This window comes from Anser anser, assembly GCF_964211835.1.
Source record: "Anser anser genome assembly, chromosome: 2".
Lineage (NCBI taxonomy): Eukaryota > Metazoa > Chordata > Aves > Anseriformes > Anatidae > Anser > Anser anser.
Window position 1 is genome coordinate 161971630 of NC_139721.1, and position 24345 is coordinate 161995974.

Sequence of the window (24345 nt, forward strand, 5' to 3'; positions counted from 1 at the left end):
GGACGGGGGGGACCCTACACGTGCAGCATCAGCAGCTTTGGGGTGCGGGGGGGGCTTTGGGGGGGCCTCCGAGCCCCTGTTCCCCGTATAAATGGGGGTGCGGTGTCACGGGGGGGCTGATCCTTAAACCCCCCCCCCCAAAAAAAATTTATCAGTGCTCGGGTGGGGAAACTAAAATGGGGGGGGGGGGGGTCCCCATGCCCCGCGCGCCCCCCCCCCTCCACTCCCCCCCCCCCAAGGCTGCTGCAGCGCCGCAGTGCCTGGCGCACACCCCCCCCCCCCGCTGCTTTCTCTGAACTAAAATAAATAAATAAATAAATAAATAAATAAATAAATAAAAGGGGGAGGGATATAAAAAAAAACCCAGCACCAAACCTGCTGACATCATCCGGGATGACGGGGCTGCGCCCCCCCCCCAACCTCCCCCCCCCCCCCCCCCCCAGCACCGATGCTCAGCCTCGCCCGGCGCAGCCGCCGTCGCCCAACGCCGCCGAGCCGAGCCGCGGGCTGAGCCGGCCTCGGGCCGGCCTGGGGGGTCCCCGGCCCCGCCGCCATGCCCGGAGAGTCGGCCTCGAGCCCCCCTGGGCTGCAGCTGGAGGCCGGCCTCCCCCCGGGCTCCGAGGAGGAGGAGGCAGGTGAGGCCGCGGGGATGGCGGCCGAGGGAGGCCGCGGGGCCGGAGGCGAGGGAGGGAGGACGTGAGGATGGAGGGCGCGGGGATGGAGGGATGGAGGCTGCTGGGGCTGGAGGCTGCAGGGTTGGAGGCTGCAGGGGCGGAGGACGTAGGGATGGAGGGACGGAGGCTGCAGGGGCGGAGGATGTAGGGCTGGAGGGACGGAGGCTGGAGGGATGGAGGCTGGGAGGATGGAGGACGGAGGGACGGAGGGACGGAGGGATGGAGGCTGGAGGGACGGAGGCTGTAAGGACGGAGGCTGTAAGGACGGAGGCTGGAGGGACGGAGGGACGGAGGCTGGAGGGATGGAGGACGGAGACAGAGGAGGACGCAGGGATGGAGGACGCGGGGCGGCAGCGCTCGCCCTGAGGCTCTCCTGCCCCTCCACGCCGGGGGGGGGGGGGGGGGATGCCACCCTGGGGACACCACCCTGACCCTCCCCCAGCCCCAAGTCGTGCCCCCGATACGGGGAGGCCCCGCAGCACCCAAGGGTGCCCGGGCCGGCCGGCCCCACGCCCCCCACCCCTCCCCCCCACCCCCACCCAAGGGCCATCGGTCACCGCGCCCCAAGGTCACCCCGCAGAGACGGGGCCGGGGGGGGGGGGGGAGGGTCCCGAGCGGTGCCCCCGTCCCGCTGCCACCCCCCCCTGCGTGTCCCCAGGGTGCGGGGCTGGGGGGACACCGGGGGGGCCCTGGGGGGGGGGGAGGTGAAGGGAGGGGATGGGGCAAGGCGTGGGGGGGTGGGATCAGGGCCCCCCCCCGGGCATTGAAGGGTTAAAGAGACCCCACGGGGCTGGGGGGGGGTGCACGGGGGGGGGCTCGGTGATGGGGGGGGTGTCCCCTTGGTGAGATTGGTGCTGGGGGGGGGGGGGGGCCGGGGGTTTATCCCCATAGGGACAGAGTGGGGGTGCCCCAACCCCGCTGTCCCAGCCCCCTATGTCCCCCCCCCCCCCCCGGGGCTCAAACTGGGGACAAAAAGCCCCCCCCACACCCCCAGCCACTTCTCAGGGTGCAAATGGGGGGTCCCAAAGCCCCCCCCCATATAGGGCACAGCCCCCCCCAGCCCCCCATAGGCGCAGCATAGACACCACCCCAAAAACCTGGGGGAACTGATGTGCCCCCCCCCCAACACCGCCCCCAAAACGGGACCCCCATCCCTTATAGGGACACCCCCTGAGCTTCCCCCCCCCCAAAAAAAAAAAATCCCCGAGGGCGGCCCCTCCCCGTTCCCAGCAGCCCCGCAGCCCGCCCCCGCCCCTCGCCCCTATATAACCCCCCCGGGGGGCGCATGGGGCAGCTCGAGGTGGGTGCCGGAGCCTGGTCCTGGTGGGGGCTCTGGGTGCTGCCGGAGCCTCCCCCGCCCCATGGAGCCACCCCTGAGGGCCCCAGGTAACGGGGGGGGCGGGGGGCTCCTTGTGGTTTTTTTTTTTGGGGGGGGGGCTGCTGAGAGTTTTCGGGGGCGTTATGGGGTGGGGAGGGCTGCGTGCCCCTCGGGGCTGGGCCCCCCCCACACTCAGCGCAGGGATGAGCGGTGGGGTTAGGGTGTGGTGGGTTTTTTTTTTTTTTGGGGGGTGGGGGGTGGTTGTTGTTCCCCCCCCCCCCCAGGTGGGGACTCAATGCTTAGGGTTGCCCCCCCTGATCCCAAATGTCCTGGGTGCAGCTGTGTCATCCAGGGGATGCAGGTGGGGGGGGTTGGGACTTCTGGCTACTCCCCCCCCCCACAAGACCCCTCCAGCACCCCCAAAACCTGTGGTGCCCCCCGCTTAGATAAAGGGGTGTCTCTTTTTGGGGGGGACGGGGTCACCCCTACAATCTTCCCTGGGCTCTGCCCCCTCCCTCTGTGAGGACAGAGCGGGGGCCTGCCCCATTTTGGGGTGTCTGTGTGTGTGTGGGGGGGGGGTGAGATATAACAGGGTGCTCTGCCCCCCCCACACACTGACCCCCTCTCTCCACAGCCCCCCCGGGGGACGCCGCCGCCACCCCGATGCCCACCAAGGAGGAGGCCCGCCCGCAGCCCGAGGGGGCCAGCTGCGACGCGGCCCCCGGCCCCTCCGCCCCCGACGCGGCCGAGCACGGCCCCCCCGCCAAGGGCTGCCGCCCCCCCCGCCGCCACCACCACCAGCCCCCCCGGCCCTGCCTGCCGACCCCCTGGACACCCGCATCGTCATGGGCGAGGAGACGTGCTGCCCCCCCAAACCCCACCCCGAGCCCCCCCCCCCCCGCCGGCCGCCCCCCCGCCGGCCTGGACCCCGACCTCTTCTTCACGGCCCCCTCCACCCCCGTGCGGACGGGGGGGCCTCGCCCCAAGGCCGAGGAGGACGGGGGGGATGCGGAGAGCGAGGGGCTGGGCTCGCCCCCCACCTCCCCGTCCGGCTCCTACATGACGGCCGAGGGGGGCAGCTGGGGGTCCTCGGGGACCGCCAGCACCTCCCCGTCCTGCTCCCCGAACCTCCTGGCCGAGGCCCCCGACGGCGAGGCCGGGCCGGCGGCCTTCACGCACCGCTCCCCGTCGTCGTCTTCCTCCTCCGAGGATGAGGACGCGGCGTCGGCCGGGCAGGAGGAGGAAGAGGAGGAGGAGGAGGAAGAGGATGAAGGCAGCGGGCAGGCGCTGGTGGAGGAAGGCTCGGAGCTGCCCCAGGTGGCCCCCGCCGGCCTCATCCCCGCGGCGCTGCTGCCCTTCCGCGGCAGCCTCCTCTTTGAGGCCGAGGCCGTGGAGATCACGCTGGTGCCGGCCGAGGCGGCGGCCGAGCCCCTCTCCGGGGAGGAGGAGGATGAAGAGGAAGATGAGGAGGAGGAGGAGGAAGACGAAGACCCCAGCACCTCGGCCTCCTTCCTGCGCTCGCTCTCCGAGACCTCCATCAACGAGGGGGTGGACGAGTCCTTCGCCTTCCGCGACGACACCTCGGCCTCCTCCGACTCGGCCTCCTACGACGGCGAGGAGGACGAGCGGCTCTACGGCACCGAGCGCCACGCGCTGGGAGGGGCGGGGGGGCCCCCCCCGGCCACCGCCACCCCCGGCGACACCGAGCCCTCCTCCGAGGCCTCCGGGGACATCGAGCTGCACCTGCGTGGCGGCGCCGCGCAGCCCGACGGGACGGGCAGCGGCAGCGTCACCCCCGGCGGGGATGAGAGGGCATCACCAGGAGGGTCCCCACGGCACGAGGCAGCCCCCAGCCCCCCATTTTGGAGGCACCCCCCAGCACCGAGGAGGACCCTGAGACCACGTGCGAGGAGCTGGGGGCGCTGGGTGTGGAGCAGGATGGTGCCCACCCGGTTGTAGGAGAGGAAGAGGAGGTTGAGGAAGAGGAGGAAGAGGTGGAGGAGGAGGACGAGGAGGAGGAAGAGGAGGAAGAGGAGGTGGTGGTGGCCTCTGAGGTGGCCTCCGTTGAGGCTCCCACCACAGAAGTCAGCGTGGAGCTGATGGGCGAGACCTTCAGCTCCTCCTCATCCTCCTCGGAGCTGGAGGAAGCCTCCACCCTGGAGCCCGACGTCCTGCAAGACCAGGCCCCGTCCCAGAGGAGCCTCCCCCCACGGAGGCCGCCGTCCCCACGGAGTCTGTGCCCCCGGAGGAGGCCGAGGAGGTGACACCAGAGGTGGCGGAGGTGACACCAGAGGTGGCGGAGGTGACACCAGAGGTGGCGGAGGTGACACCAGAGGTGGCGGAGGTGACACCAGAGGTGGCGGAGGCCCAGCCGGAGGCTGACCCCGGCACGGGGCTGGAACCGGAGGCCGCAGCGAGCGGCAGCGCCCCGCAGCCCCCCTGTGCTGGGGAGACCAAAGACCCCGAACCCGATGGGGCCGGGGGGGGATGCCCCCACGCTGCCTGCCACCAATGGTGACCACGAGCTTGACGCCACCACAGCGGAGACCCCCGAGCCTCCGTGCCCGCCTGAGCAAGGTGACCTCGACAGCCCGGACCACGAGGCCGGTGGCCACGAGGACGGCAGGACGGACCCCACGGCAGCGCCCAGCCTGGGTGAGGATGTCCCCGACCTGCAGGACGGCGTCACGGAGGAGGCCCCTGAGCAGGATGAGGCCCCTGAGCAGGATGAGGCCCCTGAGCAGGATGAGGCCCCTGAGCAGGATGAGGCCCTCCACGAGGACGGGGAGGCCTCGGGCAGCGAGTCCCCGCCGCTGGCCGCGAGCGATGGTGGCAGTGACACTGCCGAGGCGCTGGAGGAGGCGCTCAGCCCCGCGCCGGGGGACGCGGACGAGATGAGGGACGCGGATGAGCCCGACGCCGCCTCCGAGGATGAAGCCTCCAGCGAGGACCTGGAGCGGGAGCAGAGCCCGGAGCCGGCCTCGGCCAGCGCGGAGGCCGAGTGGGATGCCACCGCCTCCTCCTCCTCGAGGACTCGTCGCCGGAGCTGCTGGACACCTCGCGCTCCCGCACCGACTCCAGCTTCTTCACCGCCCCCGAGGACAGCGCGGGGGAAGCGGCCGCCCCCGGCCTCCCCTCCCCGGCCCCGCGGCCCTGCATGGCCCTCTGCCTGCTGCCCCCGGCCTCCAGCCCCCCGCCGCTGCGCTTCACCGCCTCGGAGCGGGAGGTGTACGTGGGGACCCCCCCGGCCCCCCTCGAACTGCTCCCACCACCACCATCACCACCACTCGGTGCCTTGCCGGAGAGCGCGGAGGACCGCCGGCACGTGGCCACCATGCTGCAGGGCGCCTTCGGGGACCTGCCGGCACCGCAGCGACCGGGGGGGCCCGGACAAACTCCCCCCGCCGCCGCTGCTGCTGTGGAGCCTCCGCAGCCTCCCCAGGCTGAGGCCGAAGCCGCCGTCGCCACACCTGAACCCAAAGAGCCCCAGGAGCCGGGCGATGCGGGGAGCCCCCCGCGCACCCCTCCGGCCTGCCCCGCGCAGGACGAGGAGCCCCCGCTGCTCCCCCCCGGTGAAGAACCCGAAGCCAAAGTCCCGGCAGAGGGCGAGCAACCCCCAGCACCCCCTGAGCAGCAGCAGGAGGAGGAGGAGGAGGTGGCAGCAGGATCCGGCCCCACACCCAGCCCTGAGGAGGGTGGGGAGGCCGCGGAGGCCACCCCCAGCCCCACCGAGGCCGTTTTGGTGCCCTCAGACCCCCCAGCAGAGCCCAGCTCCCCCGAGGACCGCGCACCCCAAGAGGTCCTGGCGGTGCCGGCCGAGGTTTCGGTGCCGGCCGAGGTTTCGGTGCCGGCCGCCTGCCCGCCGCTCTCCAAACTCATCCAAGTGCCTCCTCTCTCCTCCTCGCCGCCGCGCTCGGAGGACACCTCAGGGCTCGCCGAGCGGCCGGAGGAGCATCCGTCTGTCCCGCCGGCCTCCAGGAAGCGGCTGGAGGGTAAGGGCCGTCCCCATCCCTATGGGTGCCTTTGTGGGGTCCCAAGAGGCACGTGTGGGGTTGGGCGGTGCTGTCCCCATCCCATGGGTTTGTTCGTGGGGTCCCGAGAGGCGCATGCGGGGTTGGGTGGTGCTGGGATCAGGGCGAGCATCCCAGGTTCCAGCCCCTGGGGGGGGGGGGGGGGTGCCTGGGGTCCCTACAAAGCCCGATTTTGGGTGATGGGGCTTCCCCTTGCTTCTTGGGGGGGGCATGCCGGGCCATGGGGATGTGGTGACCCCAACATCTCCCATCCCCGCAGCGCTGGAGCCGTCCCCGCAGAAGGAGAAGGCGCGGGGCAGGAAGGCACCGGGCGGCACCAAGGGCGCACGGGGGCCGGAGGCGGCGGAGGGGGGGCCCCGCCGGGCGCCCCGGGGCTCGGTGCAGTCCGAGTCGAGCTCCTCCAGCGAGGCCGAGCTGCCCTACCGCTGCCCCGGCGCCGCCGAGCACCTGCCCGCCATCGCCCTGCTCGAGGACAAGGCAGCGCCGCGGCGGGGCGAGGCCAACCATAAAGGTGAGGGGGGAGGGGGGAGATTTGGGGGGGTTTTGGGGTGTTTGGGGTGGTGGTGGCATCGCCAACCTGGTCCTTTTGGCTTGTGCAGGGTCGTGCAACGAGTCGGAGAGCAACGATGAGTCCATCCCGGAGCTGGAGGAGCCCGAGGGCGCGGAGCCACGGCCGGCACAGACCCAGGTATAGGGCTGGGGGCTCGGAGCCCCCGTCCCGGGGCACCCGAGGGACCGTGGCCCCCTGTCACCTGCTGCCGTCCCCCCCCTGCAGGCACCACTCACCCACTCGCTGGGCACCGGGGAGGAGAGCATCAGCAAAGCCAAGCAGAGCCGGAGCGAGAAGAAGGCCAGGAAGGTGGGATGGGCACCGGTGGGATTGGCATTGATGTCCCATGGGGTTTATTTTTTGGGGGGGGGTGGGTTGGGACCCCGTGTCCTCCCCAGGGTGCTGTCACCATCCCTGGGGTCACGGCTGGGTCCCTTGGGGGGGTGTCCCCGCCTTGTGGGGCAGCTCAGCCTGGGGACAGCCCTGTCCCCGTCCTGCGTTATCCCATTGCTGAGCCCCGGGCTCTGCACCACCGGACCCAGCGGGGTCCCTGGGGCTGACCCCAAACACGTTTTTCCCCCCCCCCCCCCCCCCCACCCCAACCCCAGGCCATGTCCAAGCTGGGTCTGAGGCAGATCCACGGCGTCACCCGCATCACCATCCGCAAGTCCAAGAACATCCTCTTCGTCATCACCAAGCCCGACGTCTTCAAGAGCCCCGCGTCCGACATCTACATCGTCTTCGGGGAAGCCAAGGTTGAGGGGGGGGGTCCTTGGTCCCTGGGGGGTGGGAGGTCCCCGGGGAGCAGCCGGTGACCCCCCCCCCCCCTTCCTTCTCCTCGTCCCCGCAGATCGAGGACCTGTCGCAGCAGGTGCACAAGGCTGCGGCGGAGAAGTTCAAGGTGCCCATGGAGCACTCGCCGCTGATCACCGAGACGGCGCCCGCCCTCACCATCAAGGAGGAGAGCGAGGAGGAGGAGGAGGTGGGCGGGATGGGGCTGGGCGGGGGGGGCCGAGACCCACCCCCCCAGTGGGATTTGTGGGGTGGGGGGGGGGTGACGGGGTGGGGGTGACGGCGCTGTCCCTGCTCCCGCAGGTGGACGAGACGGGGCTGGAGGTGCGGGACATCGAGCTGGTCATGGCCCAGGCCAACGTCTCGCGCCCCAAAGCCGTGCGGGCGCTCAGGCACAACAACAACGACATCGTCAACGCCATCATGGTGAGCTGGGGGGGGGGGCAGGGGGGGGTGTATTTGTGGGGTCATCCCCACCCCGCGGTGCCTGACGCTGTGTTCTCCTCCCCCACAGGAGCTGACCATGTAGCGGCCGGGCCTCCCCGGCCCCCCTCCCTGTATAGGTGCACAGTTCTCCTCCTCTTCCTTTCCCCCCCCCCCCGGCATCCTTTAGCCCCGCGCCTTCGCCTCGCCCGCCTCTGTAATGCTCAATAAATGGCCTCATGCATCACTGGGATCGCACCCCGCCTCCACGCCTGGTGATTTGGGGGGGGGGGGCCCTCTCTGTGGGGTTTGGGGGGGTTGGGGGGCTCCTGCAGCCCCCCCCACCCCCAGGTAGCGGGGTTGGGGGGGTGTAGGACGGGGACCGGGTGCTCAGGGAGGTGGGATGGAGACCCCCATGGTGGCACCTGGGGGTGGGATGGGGCTGAGCCCCCCCCCTTGCCCACCATGGGCTGGGGACCCCCAATTTGGGGGTGTTTTTGGGGAGGGCACAGCCCCGTTTGGGGCCATCACCCCCCCAGCCCTCGGAGCATTGGGTTTTGGGCTCCCGGTGTTGGCCGGAGGGGAGGTGAGCGAGGGCTGAGCAAGGAGACGACAAAGCGCCGTGGGGTGCAGAGTTTTTTTTAATATTTACCTCTAACAATGCTCTGTACAGAAAGCATACATACAAACCACCCCCGGCCCCACCGTGGCGTGTCCCCCCCCCCCCCCCCAGCTCCAGCAGCACCGGGGGCTGGAACCCCCCCGGTGCTCAGCCCCCTGCCCACCAGAGCTCCAGCGCAGGGTCAGGGCCAGCTCCCAGCCACATTTCCCCGTGAACAGAGTATTAAAAAAAAAAAAACTGTGAGCTGCTAAAGATCTCCATACACAACCAGTCCAAAAATAGGGTTTTTTCCAAATTTTTCCGGCGTAGTCAATGACTCGAGCGTCGGTGTGTGGTTTGGGGGTGGGTTTTGGGTGTTTTTTTTAGTTGGCAGGGTGTAAGAAGTAAGAAGGCACTGAGGACTCGACGGAGCCGGGGTTCTGGCCTGATGCTCCCAGCGCTCGTTGGGAGCCCAGCGCCGGTACCCCTGGCTCGCGAGCTTGGCTTTTTTGTTTTTCTCATTTTTTCTTTTTTTAAGAAGAAAATGAACCCCGGGCCCCGCTGCTGGAGGTGCAGGGGCTCCCTCCCTCCCCTGCTCGGGGCTGACGGGTGATGCTGAGCAGGAGGAGCCCCCCCCCGGCTGCGCCCGTGCCCTGGCCGCGATTCCCAGCGCGGAGCCTGCAGGAACAGGGGGTAAGAAGCGCCCGGCGCAGTGGGGCTGAGCGAGGAGGAGGAGGAGGACGGCAGGATGAAGGCTCGGTGCTGGGAGCCCCGGCAGGATGGCGCTGAGGCGGTGGGTTCATGCAGCAGAGAGAGGTCTGGTTAATCGGAGCAGCCCGGTGGTGTGGAAAAGGTGCCAGCGGGTGCCCTGGGGCCGTGTCCCAGCGGGGGGGGAAGCCGCAAAACTCAGCCAAAGCCCCACAAAGCCCCCGGACAAAGCGTGAGGAATGCGCATGAGGCGGGGGCGGGCTGGGTGCAGGGTGCTGAGCAAGCGTCTGGGCTCCCAGCGAGCCGTCCCTGCCAGCTCCGGGCTGCCGGAGCCCCCCCCAGGCTCCCTGTCCCTCCTCCTCCTCCTCTTCCTCTGCCTGCCCTCCTTCCTCCCAGGGCCCTGCTGGTGCTGGCTTGGGGCAAGGGCAGGGATTTGGAGGGCAAAAAAAAAAACCCAGAAGGCTGAGGGATACAGGTTTAAAAAAAAAGTGTTTGTAACAGCCTGTAAAATATATACAACATCTCTGCCCTGCCCTGCGGCCGTCCTCGGGGGGGTCCTGGCGCGGAGCTCAGCTCCCTGGGGCACCGTGGGGAGCCACCGGCGGGTGCTGCCCCCGTCCCACCACCTCCTGAGCAGAGCCCGGGGGGGTTGGACGGGGGGTTTGCAGTCCGGGCTGCTGCAGGGCACGAAGCGTGGAGGCTGCCTGGGGGAGCAGCAGCAGCAGCACTGGGGAGGGGCAGCAGGGCCTGGTCCCCGGGTGCGAAATGCTTTGACGACGTGGAGGCGAGCTTTAAATAATTCACATTGTGGTAAACTTCATTCGAAACGGGGAGAAGGGGGGGGGAGCAGGGAGGAGGAGAGCAGTTACAGGAGGGACACCATGTGCAAAACTGTAAACCAGGGAGAGGGAGGGGGCTGCAGCCAGCTCGTCTCGGCCCCGCTCCCCGCACGGCGCCGGAGCCACACCAGGGGAGGCTGAAGGCCGGGCTCCTGCCCGGCTCCCCCGCTGCAGCGCCCCCGTGGGCACGCACAGCCTCCTGCTGGACGGCCTCTGGGGGGGCCAGCGAAGCCGTTGAAGAGGCCGGGAGGGTGATTCCATCCCGCTCCATCCCCCAAATCCTCTTTGGGAGCGGAGGTTCCCTCAGGGAGGGGGGCCGCCCTCAGGAGGAGTCGCGGTCCATGCTGCACCCCAGGGCTTCGATGTCGTTGCTGATGTGCGAGATCATGCGGTCCCACTCGTCCTCCTCCGAGGGCACGGACTGGTCGTCCGAGCTGCCCGCCGCGCCGTTGCCGTTGGTGGTGGAGTTGGAGGTGGTGCTCAGCGTCCGCCGGTACCTCCCGAAGCTGTCCGTGATGATGCCGCGGCCGTCCTTCACCCCGATGGTCTCCAGGAAGTTCTCGAAGTGTTGGCTGTCCTTCTCGGGGATGAAGGGCCGCAGGCCTGCCCCACGAAAGGAGACACAAGGAGAAGTAGGAGAAATAGGAGCTGCGTCACCCAGCGCTACCGGGGCCTGGGCCACCAGGGACTCCATCTGGTGGCCACCTCTCCCACTCACAGCCCCGAGCCACGCTGCTGGGCAGGGGCTGCGGAGAGCTGACGGGGCTGAGGCAGGATTTCCTGAGCTCAGAAGGGCTGGCTGCCGCTTCAGCACCGCGGCACGTTGCTTGGCCTCGAGCTCATTACCCTAACGGCATCAGCGGGAGATTAAACGAGGGAGGGAGGGCGGGCTCGGGACATCTGTCCCTGCCCCATCCCCGCATCCTGCCCTGGGGCTGGCAGCTCAGCACGGGCAGGGGTCAGCCGAAAATCCAGCAGGGCTGCTATGTGCGCCTCCTTGCCACCCGAAGTGCTTGGAAGGAAACCCCATGCACCCAAAAACTCGGGGCCAAAGGGTGAGGGGGACGTAAAGCTAGGTGCTGGGGAAGGCTCTGGTTATTAACGCTGTTTGAGAGGATTGGAGCCAAAATTAAGCAGGGAGACTGAGCTGAGGGACTCTGAGAGCCCCTGAGGCTGTCAGCCTCCTTTTGGCGAAGGGAAACAGAAGGGTCCTGCTCCCTTCCCACCTAACGCCCGCCTGCTGGCGCTGCACAGCACCACCTGGGTGCTGCCCGTCCTTCTGGGATTGTAAGGTCACTTCATGAGGGCGTAGGTCCCCGAGGCACCCTGTGCAAACCAGAGGGCCGAACGCCAAACCTGTCCCGTGTCGAACACCTCGCTGCTTGGCCAGGAACAGTTCTGAGCGCCCCCAGCACGCGGAATCCTACAGGGCCCTGAGCATCGCGCCCTGCTCGCCGTCTGGTGGCCGAGGAGCTCGCGCCGAGCCCACAAAGACGAGCAGCAGCAGCAGCCTGAAGCAACGCGAGACGGAAAGGCGGAGCCACTCACCCAGGAGCAGGAACTTCCTGCTGTCCCCATAGAGCTGCTTCAGGTTGATGCAGAACTCGTGGATGGAGGCCCCGTTGCGGTACTCGTGCAGGAGCATGGCGAACTGCTGGATCTCTTGGGAAGAGAGCTTCGTCCGTAGCTGAGGGAGAGAAGCACACCGCCAACGGCACCGAGTTATTTTCGGAGCGCTCCGAGCTCTGAGACGGGGAGGAAGGAGAGATCACGGGAAGGCTGGGGACTGCTTTCGCCGCTACTGCGGCAGGAGCCACTGAGCCGCAGCGCTCCCAGGGGACAAGCAGGAGGGGACGGCGCAAAGCTGCTGCTGAGCTGGCAGCTTTTGGGCTGGGACATGCTGCGAGCGCGTGCGGGGAGCGTGGCTCACAAAATGACCAGCCTGGGGTGCTGGGACGCGTCCCCCCACGCTGCGAGGGGACCAGGGGGTGGGGGTGCTCCCGCAGGAGGTCAAGATGAGCCTGAACTGGGAGCCAAGCAAGATTTGCCCGAGAAGTGGCGCGCAGACACCCGAAAGGGAAGGCGACCTCCCCCTCGTGGGCGCCCTACCGTCATCATGTAGTCCTGCAGCAGCTCCGTGGCCGTGGTGCTCAGCTCGCTCTCGCTGACAGTCTTGATGTGGGGAGACTGCTGCGGCAGGAAGGAGGAGGGGGAGTTGTCACCCGCTTCTAAGGCTTCTGGAAAGGAACTGGAACACGAAGAGCCGGTGAGCCACCCCCCGCGCCCGAGGAGCTCTGGGTCACGTTGCTCCTGGAGGGGCGCTCATGTACAGCAGAACTAACAAGGAGCGCATCAGCCCTGTGATTTGCTGGACACGAAGCCCTGCGGAGGGACGGATTCCCCTCCAAGCGCTTTTCCTTTTCAGAAAAGCGGGGGGAAAAGGTCCCAAAAAATAAAGGTCCCCGACCATCTTATTTCGGTGTTAAATCTTAAACTCTCAAACAGTATCGATCGACTTGAGACTCGACTCGAACCCAGCAGTTTGTGGGCCAGGTTTTCAGCCCACGACTGCTCTTACGCTTGCGGTGGTCACCGAGCCAGGAGCAGCGGGGTGACAGCCCCAGCCCCGCCGTGCCTACGTGACCGCGGGGGAGCAGCGCTACCCGAACAATGCTGCCAAGGCTGCTGATTTGGCAGGCCCCCGCTGCACCCAGACGCTGCTGATGCTGGGAAACGTTCCAGCCAGGCTCAGCAGGCGCTCCCCAGCGTGCGGCGGTCCTGCTGGGGGGGGGCTTAAAGCTGGCAGCGAGGCTGCGTGAGCCAGGTGTTATCCCCAGGGCTGCGCCATCGCGTCGCGTTCACGCTCAACTTACACAGTGCTTGCTTCTGTCTCGTAAGGTTCTTTCACGTCCACTTTTGTAGAAGAGTCATCTGCAAGGGAGACGTTGGAGGGGTGAGGTTTGGGAGGCAGGAGCTTGCCCTGGCCCCTGCCCTACAAACACGTCGCTTTGGGGCTCAGCTTTTGGGCTGGAAGGGGAGAAGGGGGGTGAGGGGGCACAGGGCTGGGCACGGAGCCCCAGGGGAGATGCACAACCGCCTGGGGATGACGTGGTGCCTGGTTAACTGCCTCCATCCCCCAGGAACAGAAAGGCAAAGGGTATGGAGCAAGGACAGGCTAAGGCTCGTGTCTTTTGGCTCCCCGCAGCCTGGAAGCATCTCCAGGCAGGAGAGCTCCCTGGTGCTGCTCCACCTCGCGTGCAGTCAAAGAAAAAGGGGCTCGTTCTCAGCACAGAGATGACCCCGCAGGAGGGGAAGCAGGGGGCTGGCTCTGTTTGGAGGGGGGTGAGGAAGGGGACGCGGAGGGGGCAGGCTCAGGCCGGGAAGGGGCGCCCGGAGCGAGCGCTTACCGCTGTGCAGGGACATGTGCCGCGTCGGCGTGGACGCCCCATCGAATATTGCTCTGTCTAAGAAGTCGATCGTGGACTCAGTGTAAACAATCTGGAAGACTTGGCTGAGGAGCGAGCACAGCTCCTCCGCGGTCACCTGGGGAGGGAGCAGGGAAGGGGAGGTGCGTGGCGCAGCGGCCTTTAGCTCGGCTCCCTGCAACGGCTGCGTGGCACGGGACGGTGTGTACCGAGCGTGGCGTTTATGGGGCTGCTGCCTGCCCAGCAAGGGAAGGGAACCTGCCTGTCCAAGACGTGGGACGCTGCCTGCCTTGAGGTGACAAACCTGGAGCCGCGGGGCAGCCGGGTTAGCTCTCCCTGCTCCTCTGGCCCCAAGGGATTCGCCTCGGTGCGAGAGACGAGCCCCGAGCTGTCTGGCATCTCATCACCCTGCTGTAAGGCCGGGCAAGCACCCCAGCTCTCTGCTCTGAGGCAGCGGGTGCTCGGGTGCTCCATCCCCCGGCAGCTCACGGCTATTAAATCCCACCCACGTCTCTGTCCTGTCTCTTCTCCTTCCTCGGCTCAGCCGCCCGGGACTGCGGCCGCGTGCCCTACATCCCGAATCGGTGCGGGCGCCCCGGGGAGCAGAACTGAGGGCGCAGCTGGAAGCGAGGAGCGTGCAACGCCGCCCTCGAGGCAGAGGGTTCCTGCTGCGGGAGCATGCTGGCCAGGGTTGCAATCTCTGCATCCAGACACGGGATAAAACAAACTGCCGGGTCAGCACCAGGAAAATGCCCCGGCTAGCAAATCCTATTGTGGGGGGAGATTCGGCTGCCTTCGCGGATTTCCTGCTGCTGGGGAAAGCTCCGGGCGGCAGGCACCACAAACGAGGGCAGAGCGTCTTCTGGGAGCGTCTCGGGTCTGAAGCAGGTCACGGGGCTGGGGCACCTCTGCTGAGGTTGTGGCCACCCCGGTCTAAATGTGATAAAAACCTCCCTGTAAACCTCTTCCCACCACCAGTGCAATTCAGAACTGACTCTGGAGCCGGGGGGCAGCGTCAGCCGAGTGTTTGGAGCCTTACTTTGTTCTCCGTAGCCAGCACCACCAAGCAGCAAGCCTCCACGGGCACCACCCCGCTCTCCGACAGCGAGCCCGACGTGAGCGCCTTGGAGCTCTCGGCGCAGAGACTCTGGCTGGGGGAGATCCCGGGGTCCTGAGCTGAGAAAAACACAGAAGTCATCACGGGAGGCCCGAGGCAGGGAGCAAGCAGCAAGGAGCCCTCTGCACGCCAGCCCCGTCCCCGACGCCGCCTCCCTGCGGGGCGAGCAAAGCCCCCAAACCAGACGAGTGCAGGATCCCGCGGCCAGGAAGAAAACACCCCGAGCAGGGAGCTCCGCCTGAAAGACGCCCGTGGGCAGAGCATTTGGATGCGGACCCCGTGATTTAGAGCAGGTTCCCGACAACTCCATAAACCGCTGCCTTAATTCCCGGGGCTCAGACAGCCTCGGGAGTCCTGCGGCAGAATTACAGCCCCGGAAGCCGGCTGTTCGTTGGTTCTCCAGCCCGTCCTCTGCTGTCGCAGGGTCTGTAATCCAGTAAGTCGCTGGCGTTACAGCCGCTAAGGAGCTCAGCCTGCCCCCAACCAGGCGGCTTTAACCCGGGCAGGGCTGCAGGGGACGGATGCCCAAGCCCTCCCCAGCTGCTACAGACCCCACGGCATGTACACCCTCCTGCTCTTCCACTCCCTCCCCAGCTTCCTCGGGCACAAGCCTCTCCCCAGGACACTTCTCCCACCTCCGGCAGCCCCAAACCTCTCACAGTCTCCCCAGCCCCGGGAGGACACGCGGCGGGGACCCCACAGCGCTGTAGGATGCATGGCTGTGCCTTGGGACTGCACCGCCCTAAGCATCGGGGCTCAACCCCATCTCTGTCGGGGTCGGAGAGCTGCTGGAGGCTGGGGGAGGAATTTCGAAGCACGACGCGAGTCCGTGCATCCCGACACAACCGAGTACGTGGCCCAGCTCCAACGTCCTTCACCGTGCCCTGCGTGCTCGTACTCTGCGAGTCCCGCCGCTCGTGGTGGGAGGGTCCCAGCCCTTCCTCAGCCCTCACAGTAAGAGAAAAAGAGGGACTGGAACAGCTCAGGGCAGGAGGAAGGACACCAATTACTCGGGTCTGTCCTCAGCCAGCATCACCTTTGTCCCGTTTCTGTCGGGGGAACGCTGCCCCGCACGGGGGCGATCCGGCCTCTACGAGGCTCTGCCCCACAGCAAGGCAGCCACCTGCCTTTGGGCACCCTACGCGCCGAAAATACCATTTGTTGCCCCCAAAACGTCCCCTTGCTAGCATCTCCGGCTCCCAGCGCTACCAGGCCGGCTACCGCCCGAGCTCTTAGGGTCAGCGGGAGCAGGACTGCTCCCCCCAAGCCCTGCCCGCGCTGGCCCCGACCTACCTGTTTTCAGCACGACCAAGTGAGCCGAGTCGTCGCGGATGTAGGAGACGGACGCGATGTCGTGGATGGGGACCCTGAGGATGAGATCCTCCCCGTCCCGCCACACCAGCTTGATGTTGTAGGCGGACAGGCTGATCACGGCGTCGTGCTCGGGGGTCAGCTGCCCCGGGAGCTGGTGCGCTCGCTGCAACGAGCACGGGTGCCGTTAAAAAGCCGAACCGGTTGCCCTTGGGTAGCAGGGTGTGGGGGGGGAGGATCTCTGAGGCTTCCCGAAGTCTTCTCTAAGGCTTCCCTCCCACACTGGGGTCACCCGGGGAGGGAGGATCCTGCTCGGGGCAGGACCTCGCCCCAGGGACCCCCCCCCCAAGCCTTCTTCCACGCGCGGGCACGGAGCCGGAGCGGCTGGTCAGCAGGGCTGAACGCTCACCTTGGCGTTATCGATCAGGTGCAGGATCTCGGTGCGGCTGGAGGGGTTCAGGTACCCCGGGATGGACGTCAGCTGGCCTAAATACTGGGAAAGGAGCAGCAGGCAGCTGTGATGTCTCTGACACACCGGCGGGCCCCCCCCCAGCAGGTCAGCTGCAGGAGGGGAGACGCCGCCAGCTCCGCGCCCGGTGCCCCCAAACCCTCCTGAAGCTGCCGGATAGCACCCACCTACGAAAAATCGCTCGTTTTTAGGGTGAGCCTCACGCTCTAAGAGCAGTGAGGGCCTTCCTCCAGCTGAAGGGAGCTTGCCTGGAGCCGCTCTCTCCGTTCAGCCGCTGCAGTGAGCAGCGAGTATTTGTTTCCTTCGGCTCGGCGGCGGCTCCACGGAGCGCCTTTCCCGCAGGCCGCGTCGCCAGCTATTTCGCAGGGGCTACAAAAATGCCACCAGCTGCCAAGCCGAGAAGGAAAAAACCCATTTCTGCAAGAGGGGTGCCCGGGAGGGGTGAGGCCAGCAGGCAGAAAGCCGCCCCCAGGCCCTCCAAAACTGCAGAGGAAGGTAATTCAGCGCCCGCAGAGGCACAAGGGGGGAAAAAGAAAGTGAAAGAGCCGTGAGCCTTGTCCCGTGCCGTGCTCGTGCTGCCTGCGGGGTGAAATGTAGGTCCCCAGGAGGGTGCAGGAGAGGGGGAGACGTGGTCCCGGCCGGGCAGGCGTTACCTTCACTTCTTTCTCGATGTAGTCGTTCAGCAGGATGTCCGGCTCGACGCGGTCGGGCAGGGACACCACGACGGTGTGGAGAGGCCGCCTCTCCGTAACCTTCTCCTGGGCCTTTTTGTCGCGGCCTTTTTCACCCTTCAGGAAGACTCGCTTGAAAGGGGACACGATCCCAGGCTGCGGAGGGAAGGAGGAGACGGCGGGGCGTCGGGGACGAGGGCCCAGCACCGAGCTGGGGGGACACCGGCCCAGACACCTCCACCCCGTGGGCCGATGGGGTCAGGCTTCAGAGCTACGAATCCCAGCGCGTTGTCTTCTGCTGGAAACGTGTTTTCTCCCTTCCCGGCAGCACCCCACATTTAGGAACACAGCTCCCGGGGGCAGCCTGCGCCAGGCCTCACCGCCCGCAGAGGGAAGGATTTCGGCCTCGAGTCTAACCCAAACCCACCCTCTTTTACCTTAAAACCCTCACCCCGTGTCCTGCCCCTGCACCCCCTGACCCTCCCCTCGGGCTTGGGGGACGCCCACGAAGCACAACTGCTGCAGACCCCCCCCCCCCACGCCCCGTTAAATCCCCGTTCTCCTCGCTGCGTCCCCGGGCAGCTCCCCCTTGGCGCGGCTGCTGACGCAGAAAGCCCCGAGCTAAAAGCACGGCACGGCGCCCGGAGGCCTCCTTGCGCTGCTTTTTCTCAATTTAGACGAGCACGAGGGATCGACGGCAACACGAGAGACGGCAGCGAGACCGAAATAACCCGAAAGCATCGCCCTGGGACGGGGAAGCGGTAGGGGAAGAGCTCCTGTTAGCAGCACTTCCCAGCCTCCCCGCCCGCTGCAAGGACGTCGGGGACGGCCCGGCCCCGAAACACTTCCCTTCGAGCCGGGCGTGCCGGGGAGATAAAAATAAAGGGGGGAGGTTTGGAGGACGACGGGGGGGCCGGAGGACAGCGAGCGGGACCGTACCTGGCCGGGCTCCCCGGCTCTGCTGCACGCCAGCACCGCCAGGCACTGCGGGGCAGGGGCAGAGCATCCCTCGCCGGGCCGGGCTCCGGAGGAGGAACGTCGTCCCTCCGCGCCACCAACTCCAGGCGGTTCCTGCCGAGGGGCAGGGGGCAGCTCCTGGCTCGGGACAGAAGAAATTCCCCCACCCCCTGTAAGAAACCCTCGTGCTGAGGGCAGGGACGGGGCTGGGCCAGCGGAGCGGTGCCCGGCCGGTTCCGCTTTCCGCGCCCGAACTGCGCGGATCTGGCCCAAAACGTGAGCGAACCCCGAGAAATGGGGGGGGGGTTCCCCCCGAGTCTGGGGGTGCTCCCGAGCCCCGCGGGAGAATCGGATCCTCAGCCCGCATTCTGCTCCTCGGGGAGCCCAAATTCAGGGCGGCGGCGGGCAGCAGTGGCACAAGGCGGAAAAGCCGCGGCTTTTTGGGGGCCGATTTCAGCCAGCACCTACCTCGCCCTCCATGAAGCGCCCTGCTACAGCGAGATGACGTGGGGGGGGGCTTCCCAAAAGCTCGTCCCCACTTGGGGGGGAGCTGTCCCCAGCTGCACAGGGGCCGCCGAGCCCCGCGGTGGGTGCCGGAGGCTGGCGGAGCCGCACACGCTCGCCCGCCTGGCAGATCGCGGCCCGGAAGCGCGCCAACCGCAGCTTCCTCCTGCGAGCGGCGAAAATGTTTGGTTCTCGTTAAAATAAAAAACAAAAAAAACGGGGTTTGAGAAAGGTGGGGGTCTGAGGGGCGGGGCAGCTCCAGGCGGGGTGAGGCTGGCGCCCGCGGGTTTCGCCGTTCCGCGGTCCCGGCCCCGGAGAGCAGAGGGGCGCGCCCAGCCGGGCGATATTCCCGGAGCCGGGCGGATTTTTTTAAGCCCGCTTTCTCCTCCAAATTTCAGGCGTTTTGGTACGACCTCGTCCTCCGGCTCCGTCTGGGGGACACCGAGGGCCGCGCAGATTTCCTAGGCCTCGTTTCCCCCCCCCTCGAGAGCTGCAGGGGGCTGAGCCAAAGCAGTGCTCGGCCCCCGGTGAAGTGCCTTTGCCAGCACAACGGGTTCAGAAACGCTTTTTTGGGTGTCCCTAAGAGGCAGCCCCCGCCCCGTGCCGACACCTCCGGGCCACCTCCAGGCTTCAGAAGCCCCGGGGAAGGGCCCCGAGGACGCAGCTGTGGGCACGCAGGGGGCCAAAGGGGCTGCTCCGAGGGGCACCCGGGTGTCCCTAGCAGGGAACGCGCTGCCCCCCACCCCCCCATCCCGACGCCGAATTTGGTTTTTTTCCACCCGGGGCCCCCTCCCGGCTGTCTGCACCCGTCCAAAAAGGAGCCGAGGCTTTCGACAGCGCCCTAAATAGGCTCAGCCTTTCCGGGGGGAAGGTAAAGGGAGAGAGAGCAGCCCTGTAACCCACTCGAGCGGCTTCTCGCGAGCGCAGCCGTGGAAAGCCGGATCAGACGGCCCCGACGGCGGGACGGCGCGCCGGGTCCCGCCGCTCTGCCGCGAGCCGTGGGCGATTAAAAACGTAACGAGGCGGCGTGTAAATTACAGCCGGAGGTGTGCCGGGCAGGGGATGCCCAGTATCCCCCCCACGTAGTCCTGCCACGAGGGCCGGGTGCGGAGCTGACGTCCTGGGCCCGCTCCACGGAGCCGTGCTGGAACCACGGCAGGGCCGGGAGGGGGGCCAGGGGCTCAGCCCCTGAAGAGTGGGCAGAAAGCAGCCAGCAGCCGGCTTTACCGACCCTACAGCTGGTTTTACAGACCCTACAGCCGGCTTTATGGACCCTACAGCCAGTTTTACGGACCCTACAGCCGGTTTTACCGACCCTAGAGCTGGTTTTACCAACCCTACAGCTGGCTTTACAGACCTTACAGCCAGCTTTACCGACCCTACAGCCGGCTTTATGGACCCTACAGCCGGTTTTACTGACCCTACAGCTGGTTTTACCGGCCCTACAGCTGGTTTTACCAACCCTAGAGCTGGTTTTACCAAACCTACAGCCAGCTTTATGGACCCTACAGCCGGCTTTACCAACCCTACAGCTAGTTTTACTGACCCTACAGCCGGCTTTACGGACCCTACAGCTGGTTTTACCGACCCTACAGCTGGTTTTACAGACATTAAAGCCAGCTTTATGGACCCTAGAGCTGGTTTTACGGACCCTACAGCCGCCTTTACGGACCCTACAGCCGGCTTTACGGACCCTACAGCCGGCTTTACCAAACCTACAGCCAGCTTTATGGACCCTACAGCCGGCTTTACCAACCCTACAGCTAGTTTTACTGACCCTACAGCCGGTTTATGGACCCTACAGCTGGTTTTACAGACCCCGCAGCCGGCTTTACGGACCCTACAGCTGGTTTTACAGACACTAAAGCCAGCTTTATGGACCCTAGAGCTGGTTTTACGGACCCTACAGCCAGCTTTACAGCCCGTTCCCTGCTCAGCTCTGCCCGTGCCAGGGCTCCTGGGCTGATTCCAGGTGTGCGCACCTCGGAGTGGGTGCAATCCCAGAGCTGCGGGACCTTGGTGCCACCGGGACCCTTCCTGCAGAGCCCGATCCCCCTCCGCCCCACCGCAAGTCGCCCGTCCCCAGACCAGGCCCACCCCGTGCCCCTAATTCTGTTTATTTCGTCCCAGCCGGGCCTCAACCCCTTCCCCCGACTCCTTCCACTCCTTCAGCGCGCTCCCTGCGCGGGCCAAGAGCCGGGGGGGGGCACCGACATCGCAGCGCTCCGGGGCTGGGGGGGACACACACACACCTCCCCCAGGTCCTTTATGGGGGGCCCCGAGGGTCCCTCCAGCGTTGGGGGATTTGATAAAGTGCTGAATTGGCACCGCAGGGACTCAGGGCCGGGGGGGGGGGGGGGGCACCCAAGTCGGTCATAAAAAAAAAAGCGGGGAAGGAGCTCGGGAGCAGCCCAGGGGTGGCACAAAACCACCCGCAAAGCGAGGCGAGGCTCCGGGCTTTCACGTCTGGCACCGCCGCGCCGGGCTCCGGCCTCCCGGCCGGGATTTTCCTTCGAGGCAAGAGGAAAGGAATTTTCCCCGGCTATTTTTAGCAAAAGCCTCGTTCCTCCTCGCAGAGATTCCTCCGGCCCTGCTCCTCCCTCGCTCCCTCGCCGAAGCTGCCCAGGGAGGCAGCGGAGCCACCTCCGACCCGAATTTGCTGGAAGAGCTCCGTGGGTCGCCGTGTGCCCCGTTTTTTTTTGGGGGGGGGGGGGGGGGAAATTGGGCGGCGAGCCCGGCTTCCTCGCAGCCCTTCGGGAATTCGGAGGTTTTCCTCCAAATTTTCGGAGGAATTCGCCGGTTTCAGGCGAATTCAGGCCTCTCCGCGGGGCCAGGCCGGCCGGGGGGGCATGGCCCGGCGCTGTTTGCAGCCGCTCCTTCACAAGACGGACGGCGGCCAGACAAGCCTCGGGCCCTCGCAGGGCCGTGCACGGACCCCGAGCAGCGGGCGCGCTCCGAAACCACCAGCCTCCTCCGAACGTCAGCGGCTGGCCGGGGACGAGGAGCCCCCAGCTCCCACAGCTCGAATTTAATTTAAAAAATAAAAAAAAAAGGGGGTGGAATTCCACGAGGACGAGCACAGCGACGTCCACCTCAGCAGGAGCCCGGTGTCGGCGGGAGAGGAGGAGCCGGGAGGCGGCGGTCGCGCGGCGAAGCGGAGGCAGGGAGGCAGCCGGCCCCCGTTTTTCGGGCGGCCTCCACCCCGCGCCCCGCGGATGCGCTGGCGTCGGCGGTCCCGCTGCACAGCCGGAGCTCGCGGCTCCTGCGAGGAGAGGACGCGGAGCCCCAAGCCCCGAGGTTCTCCTCCCAGCCCGGCGCTCGACGACATCCGTGCCGGGTTTGAGGGGGGAAAGCGCCACGGGCGGAGCACCCGGGGCTGCCCCGAAAGGAGCCAGGAGCCCTTTTGAGGGCTACGGCGTGATTCACCCCACATTTCGTCCCCAAACTCTGCCCTAACGGCACCGCAGAGCCGAGGGCACCTGGATGCACGCTTCACAGAAGCTCATCCTGCCCCGTAAACACCGACGGAGCTGACGCAGCTCCGGCCATCCCCCTCCCTTCCCTCTGGGGAAAGCTCCCCGCCCTAAACGCGAGGCACGAAAACAGAGCCCAAGGCGGTGGCAGCAGCGGCACGGTTTGAGACGGGAGAATCGCGCCTGCTCACCAAGCGGGTCGGCTGCGGGGACGGCTCCTGCCCTGCCCCGTGCCCACAGAGCCAGGCAGCGGGCGCTCGGGGTGCTCGTTTCAGGGAAAAACGGGAGGCCCTACCTCCCGGCTGCACCCGCCTTCGCGCAGCTTCCGCTCCTCGTGATTCCCGCAGAGCCGGCGCCTCCTGCCCCAGCCCGGACGCGCCCCCAGGCGCCTGGGGGCCAGAACCTTCTGGAAGGAGGCTCGGACCTGCAGCTCAGTCCCTCGGCGTGTTATATCCGGGCTGGGGGCTCGCGCTGGGCCTCCAACGCCGCCTTGCCTCACCCCTGCGGAGGCTCAGCACCCGATCCTGCCGCTCCCATTCCTTGCTCGAGGGGCCCCAACGCAGGATTTGCCCTCCCGGCCCTGCCCCAATGCAGGATTTGCCCTCCCGGCCCCGCCCCAACGCAGGATTTGCCCTCCCGGCCCCAACGCTGCTCGCGAATAGGGCCAAAAGGAACTCACCTGCCCCGTCCCAGCCCGTAATCCTGCTGGCTCAGGACCAGCCACCTGCACCCAGAGATGATTTTCACTGTACGCAAAGCGTGGGGAGGAGCTTTCCCTGCAAGCCCCCAGGGCTGGGAACCTGTGCCCCAGCAGCCAAACGAGCTCCTTGTCGGTGCTCCAAGCTCAAGAACACCGCAGGGGTTTGGTGAAGAGCTGGCTCAGCATCACCGCGAGGGAAAACCCGCAGGAAACTCGCCCCGGTCGGACCTGCAGCCCCAGACGATGCCAGCCCGGTAGGACAGGGATCTCTGCCCTCTGCCCAGCGTGCCCGGGGAGCGTCGCTGTGGGAGGCGGCAGGCACGGACTGCTTCGGTTTTGGCAACGGGTAACAGCGGCCGTCAGGGGAGAGGAGAGCTGGCCCCGCTCCTACACGAGGTGGCACCTCGTGCCGTGCTTCGGCTGAGCGCCACCTCCATGCGAACGCACTGGGATTAACGCTGAAGCTGCTCTACGACCGCCCGCAGCCAAGGGGACGAGATCTGTCCCTTGAGGCACGAGGGATTTCCACGCAAGGGAACGCCACGGACCCGGGGATCGGGCCTGTTCCCCCGTCCCCCAGCACCGCCGACCCCATTGCGCCGCACGCAGCTCACCGGGAAGCGTCACGGAGCCCTCCCGAGGTGCGCTCGGAGCCCCAGGTCCTGGATTCAGGGTTCTGGGCAGAGCCTCGAGCGAAGCCCTTCCTACCCGGCCGCGCGGGACGTACTCACGGTGCCCCACGAGAGGCGTCCGGCTCCAAGCTCGCCTCGATGGCAGCGGGGCCGCAGGAGGCTCCGAGGCCACCGCCGAGGTGCCGGTGACCGCAGGGCTCGGCCGGGAGCCTTGGGAGCCCCGGGGCGGGCTTGGTCCTGCGGGGCAGGGCTCAGAGCCTGTCGGAGGGGCTGCGTACAGCGAGCAGCTGCCCCATGCTGCACCTCCCACGGTGAAACGCGGCGTGAAATGGCGAAAATAAGCAAAAGACGGCAGAAAGCAGGCAGAACACGGGCAAAGAACAGCGTAAAATGGGGAAAAAAAGGGAAAGCGAGGGGGAAGGAAAGGGAAAAGGGGAGGAAGGAAAGGGGGAAAAACTTGGGGAGGAAGAGGGGGAAAAAGGGGGAGAAAAGAGGGGGAAAAAGAGAAGAATAGGGGGAAAAAGAGAGGAAAAGAAGGGGGAAAAGGGGAAAAAAGGGAAGAATGGGGGGAAAAAGAGGGGAAAAATGTGGGGAAAAAAGGGAAAAAGAGGGGAAAACGGGGGGGAAAAAAGGGAAAAGCGGCACAAAGCAGCAGAGAGGCGTCCCCCGAGGCCCCGCAGCAGCAGCAGCCCCGCTCCCCGCCCGCCCCCGAGCCCCCCACCCGGGAGCCGGGGCCGGGCCGTGAGGGGCCGTGAGGGGCCGTGAGGGGCCGTGAGGGGCCGTGAGGGGCCGCTCCCGGGGCCGGCCCCGCTGCCGTGCCCCCCCCCCCCCCCCTCACCTTGCGGCCCTTCCTGCCCTCCTCCTCCATAGCGGCTGCGGAGGCGGCCCCGGCCCCCCCCGGGGCATCCCCGGCGCGGCGGCGGCGGGGGCCGGGCCCGGCTCGGGGCGCTCCCGGCTGAGCCCCGGGGGCCCGCGGCCGCCTCAGCGCCCCCGGCCCCGCTTCCAGCCCGCCGCCATCTTGGGCGGCGCCTTCCCGGCGTGCCCCGCGCGGCGGCCGCGGAGGACTGACGTCAGTCCTCCTCCGCCGGGAAGGGCGGGGCCACGCCCGCTCGATTTGCATAACCACGCCCTCCCGTGCGTGACCACGCCC

At 67.2% G+C, this 24345-nt stretch overlaps 2 protein-coding genes across 4 annotated transcripts; one reads left to right on the top strand and one right to left on the bottom strand.

Moving 5' to 3' along the window:
* Nucleotides 1-447: 447 nt before the first annotated feature.
* On the top strand, nt 448-8046 carry NACAD (NAC alpha domain containing). Its single transcript, XM_083827034.1, is given in 14 exon segments — nt 448-635; nt 2627-2769; nt 2772-2860; nt 2862-3949; nt 4062-4471; nt 4473-5018; nt 5021-5984; nt 6283-6534; nt 6623-6711; nt 6799-6882; nt 7182-7328; nt 7424-7555; nt 7669-7791; nt 7880-8046. Coding segments are annotated over 14 exon segments (4164 nt in total). The 5' UTR covers nt 448-553; the 3' UTR covers nt 7895-8046.
* Nucleotides 8047-8412: 366 nt separating this feature from the next.
* On the bottom strand, nt 8413-24232 carry CCM2 (CCM2 scaffold protein). 3 transcript variants are annotated; one of them, XM_083823238.1, is made up of 11 exons: nt 24034-24232; nt 17869-18024; nt 16912-17085; nt 16199-16282; nt 15772-15955; nt 14401-14537; nt 13344-13479; nt 12810-12867; nt 12046-12184; nt 11485-11623; nt 8413-10539 (listed from the first exon to the last, which is right to left on the bottom strand). In XM_083823238.1, the coding sequence occupies exons 1-11, from the start codon at nt 24061-24063 to the stop codon at nt 10259-10261; spliced, it is 1518 nt and encodes a 505-aa protein (XP_083679364.1). In that variant the 5' UTR covers nt 24064-24232; the 3' UTR covers nt 8413-10258. The 3 variants fall into 3 exon arrangements, with proteins under 3 accessions (XP_083679364.1, XP_083679366.1, XP_083679365.1); XM_083823240.1 differs by lacking the exon at nt 24034-24232 and adding an exon at nt 18355-18381; XM_083823239.1 differs by lacking the exon at nt 17869-18024 and having other exon boundaries at nt 24034-24231.
* Between the last annotated feature and the right edge of the window lie 113 nt (nt 24233-24345).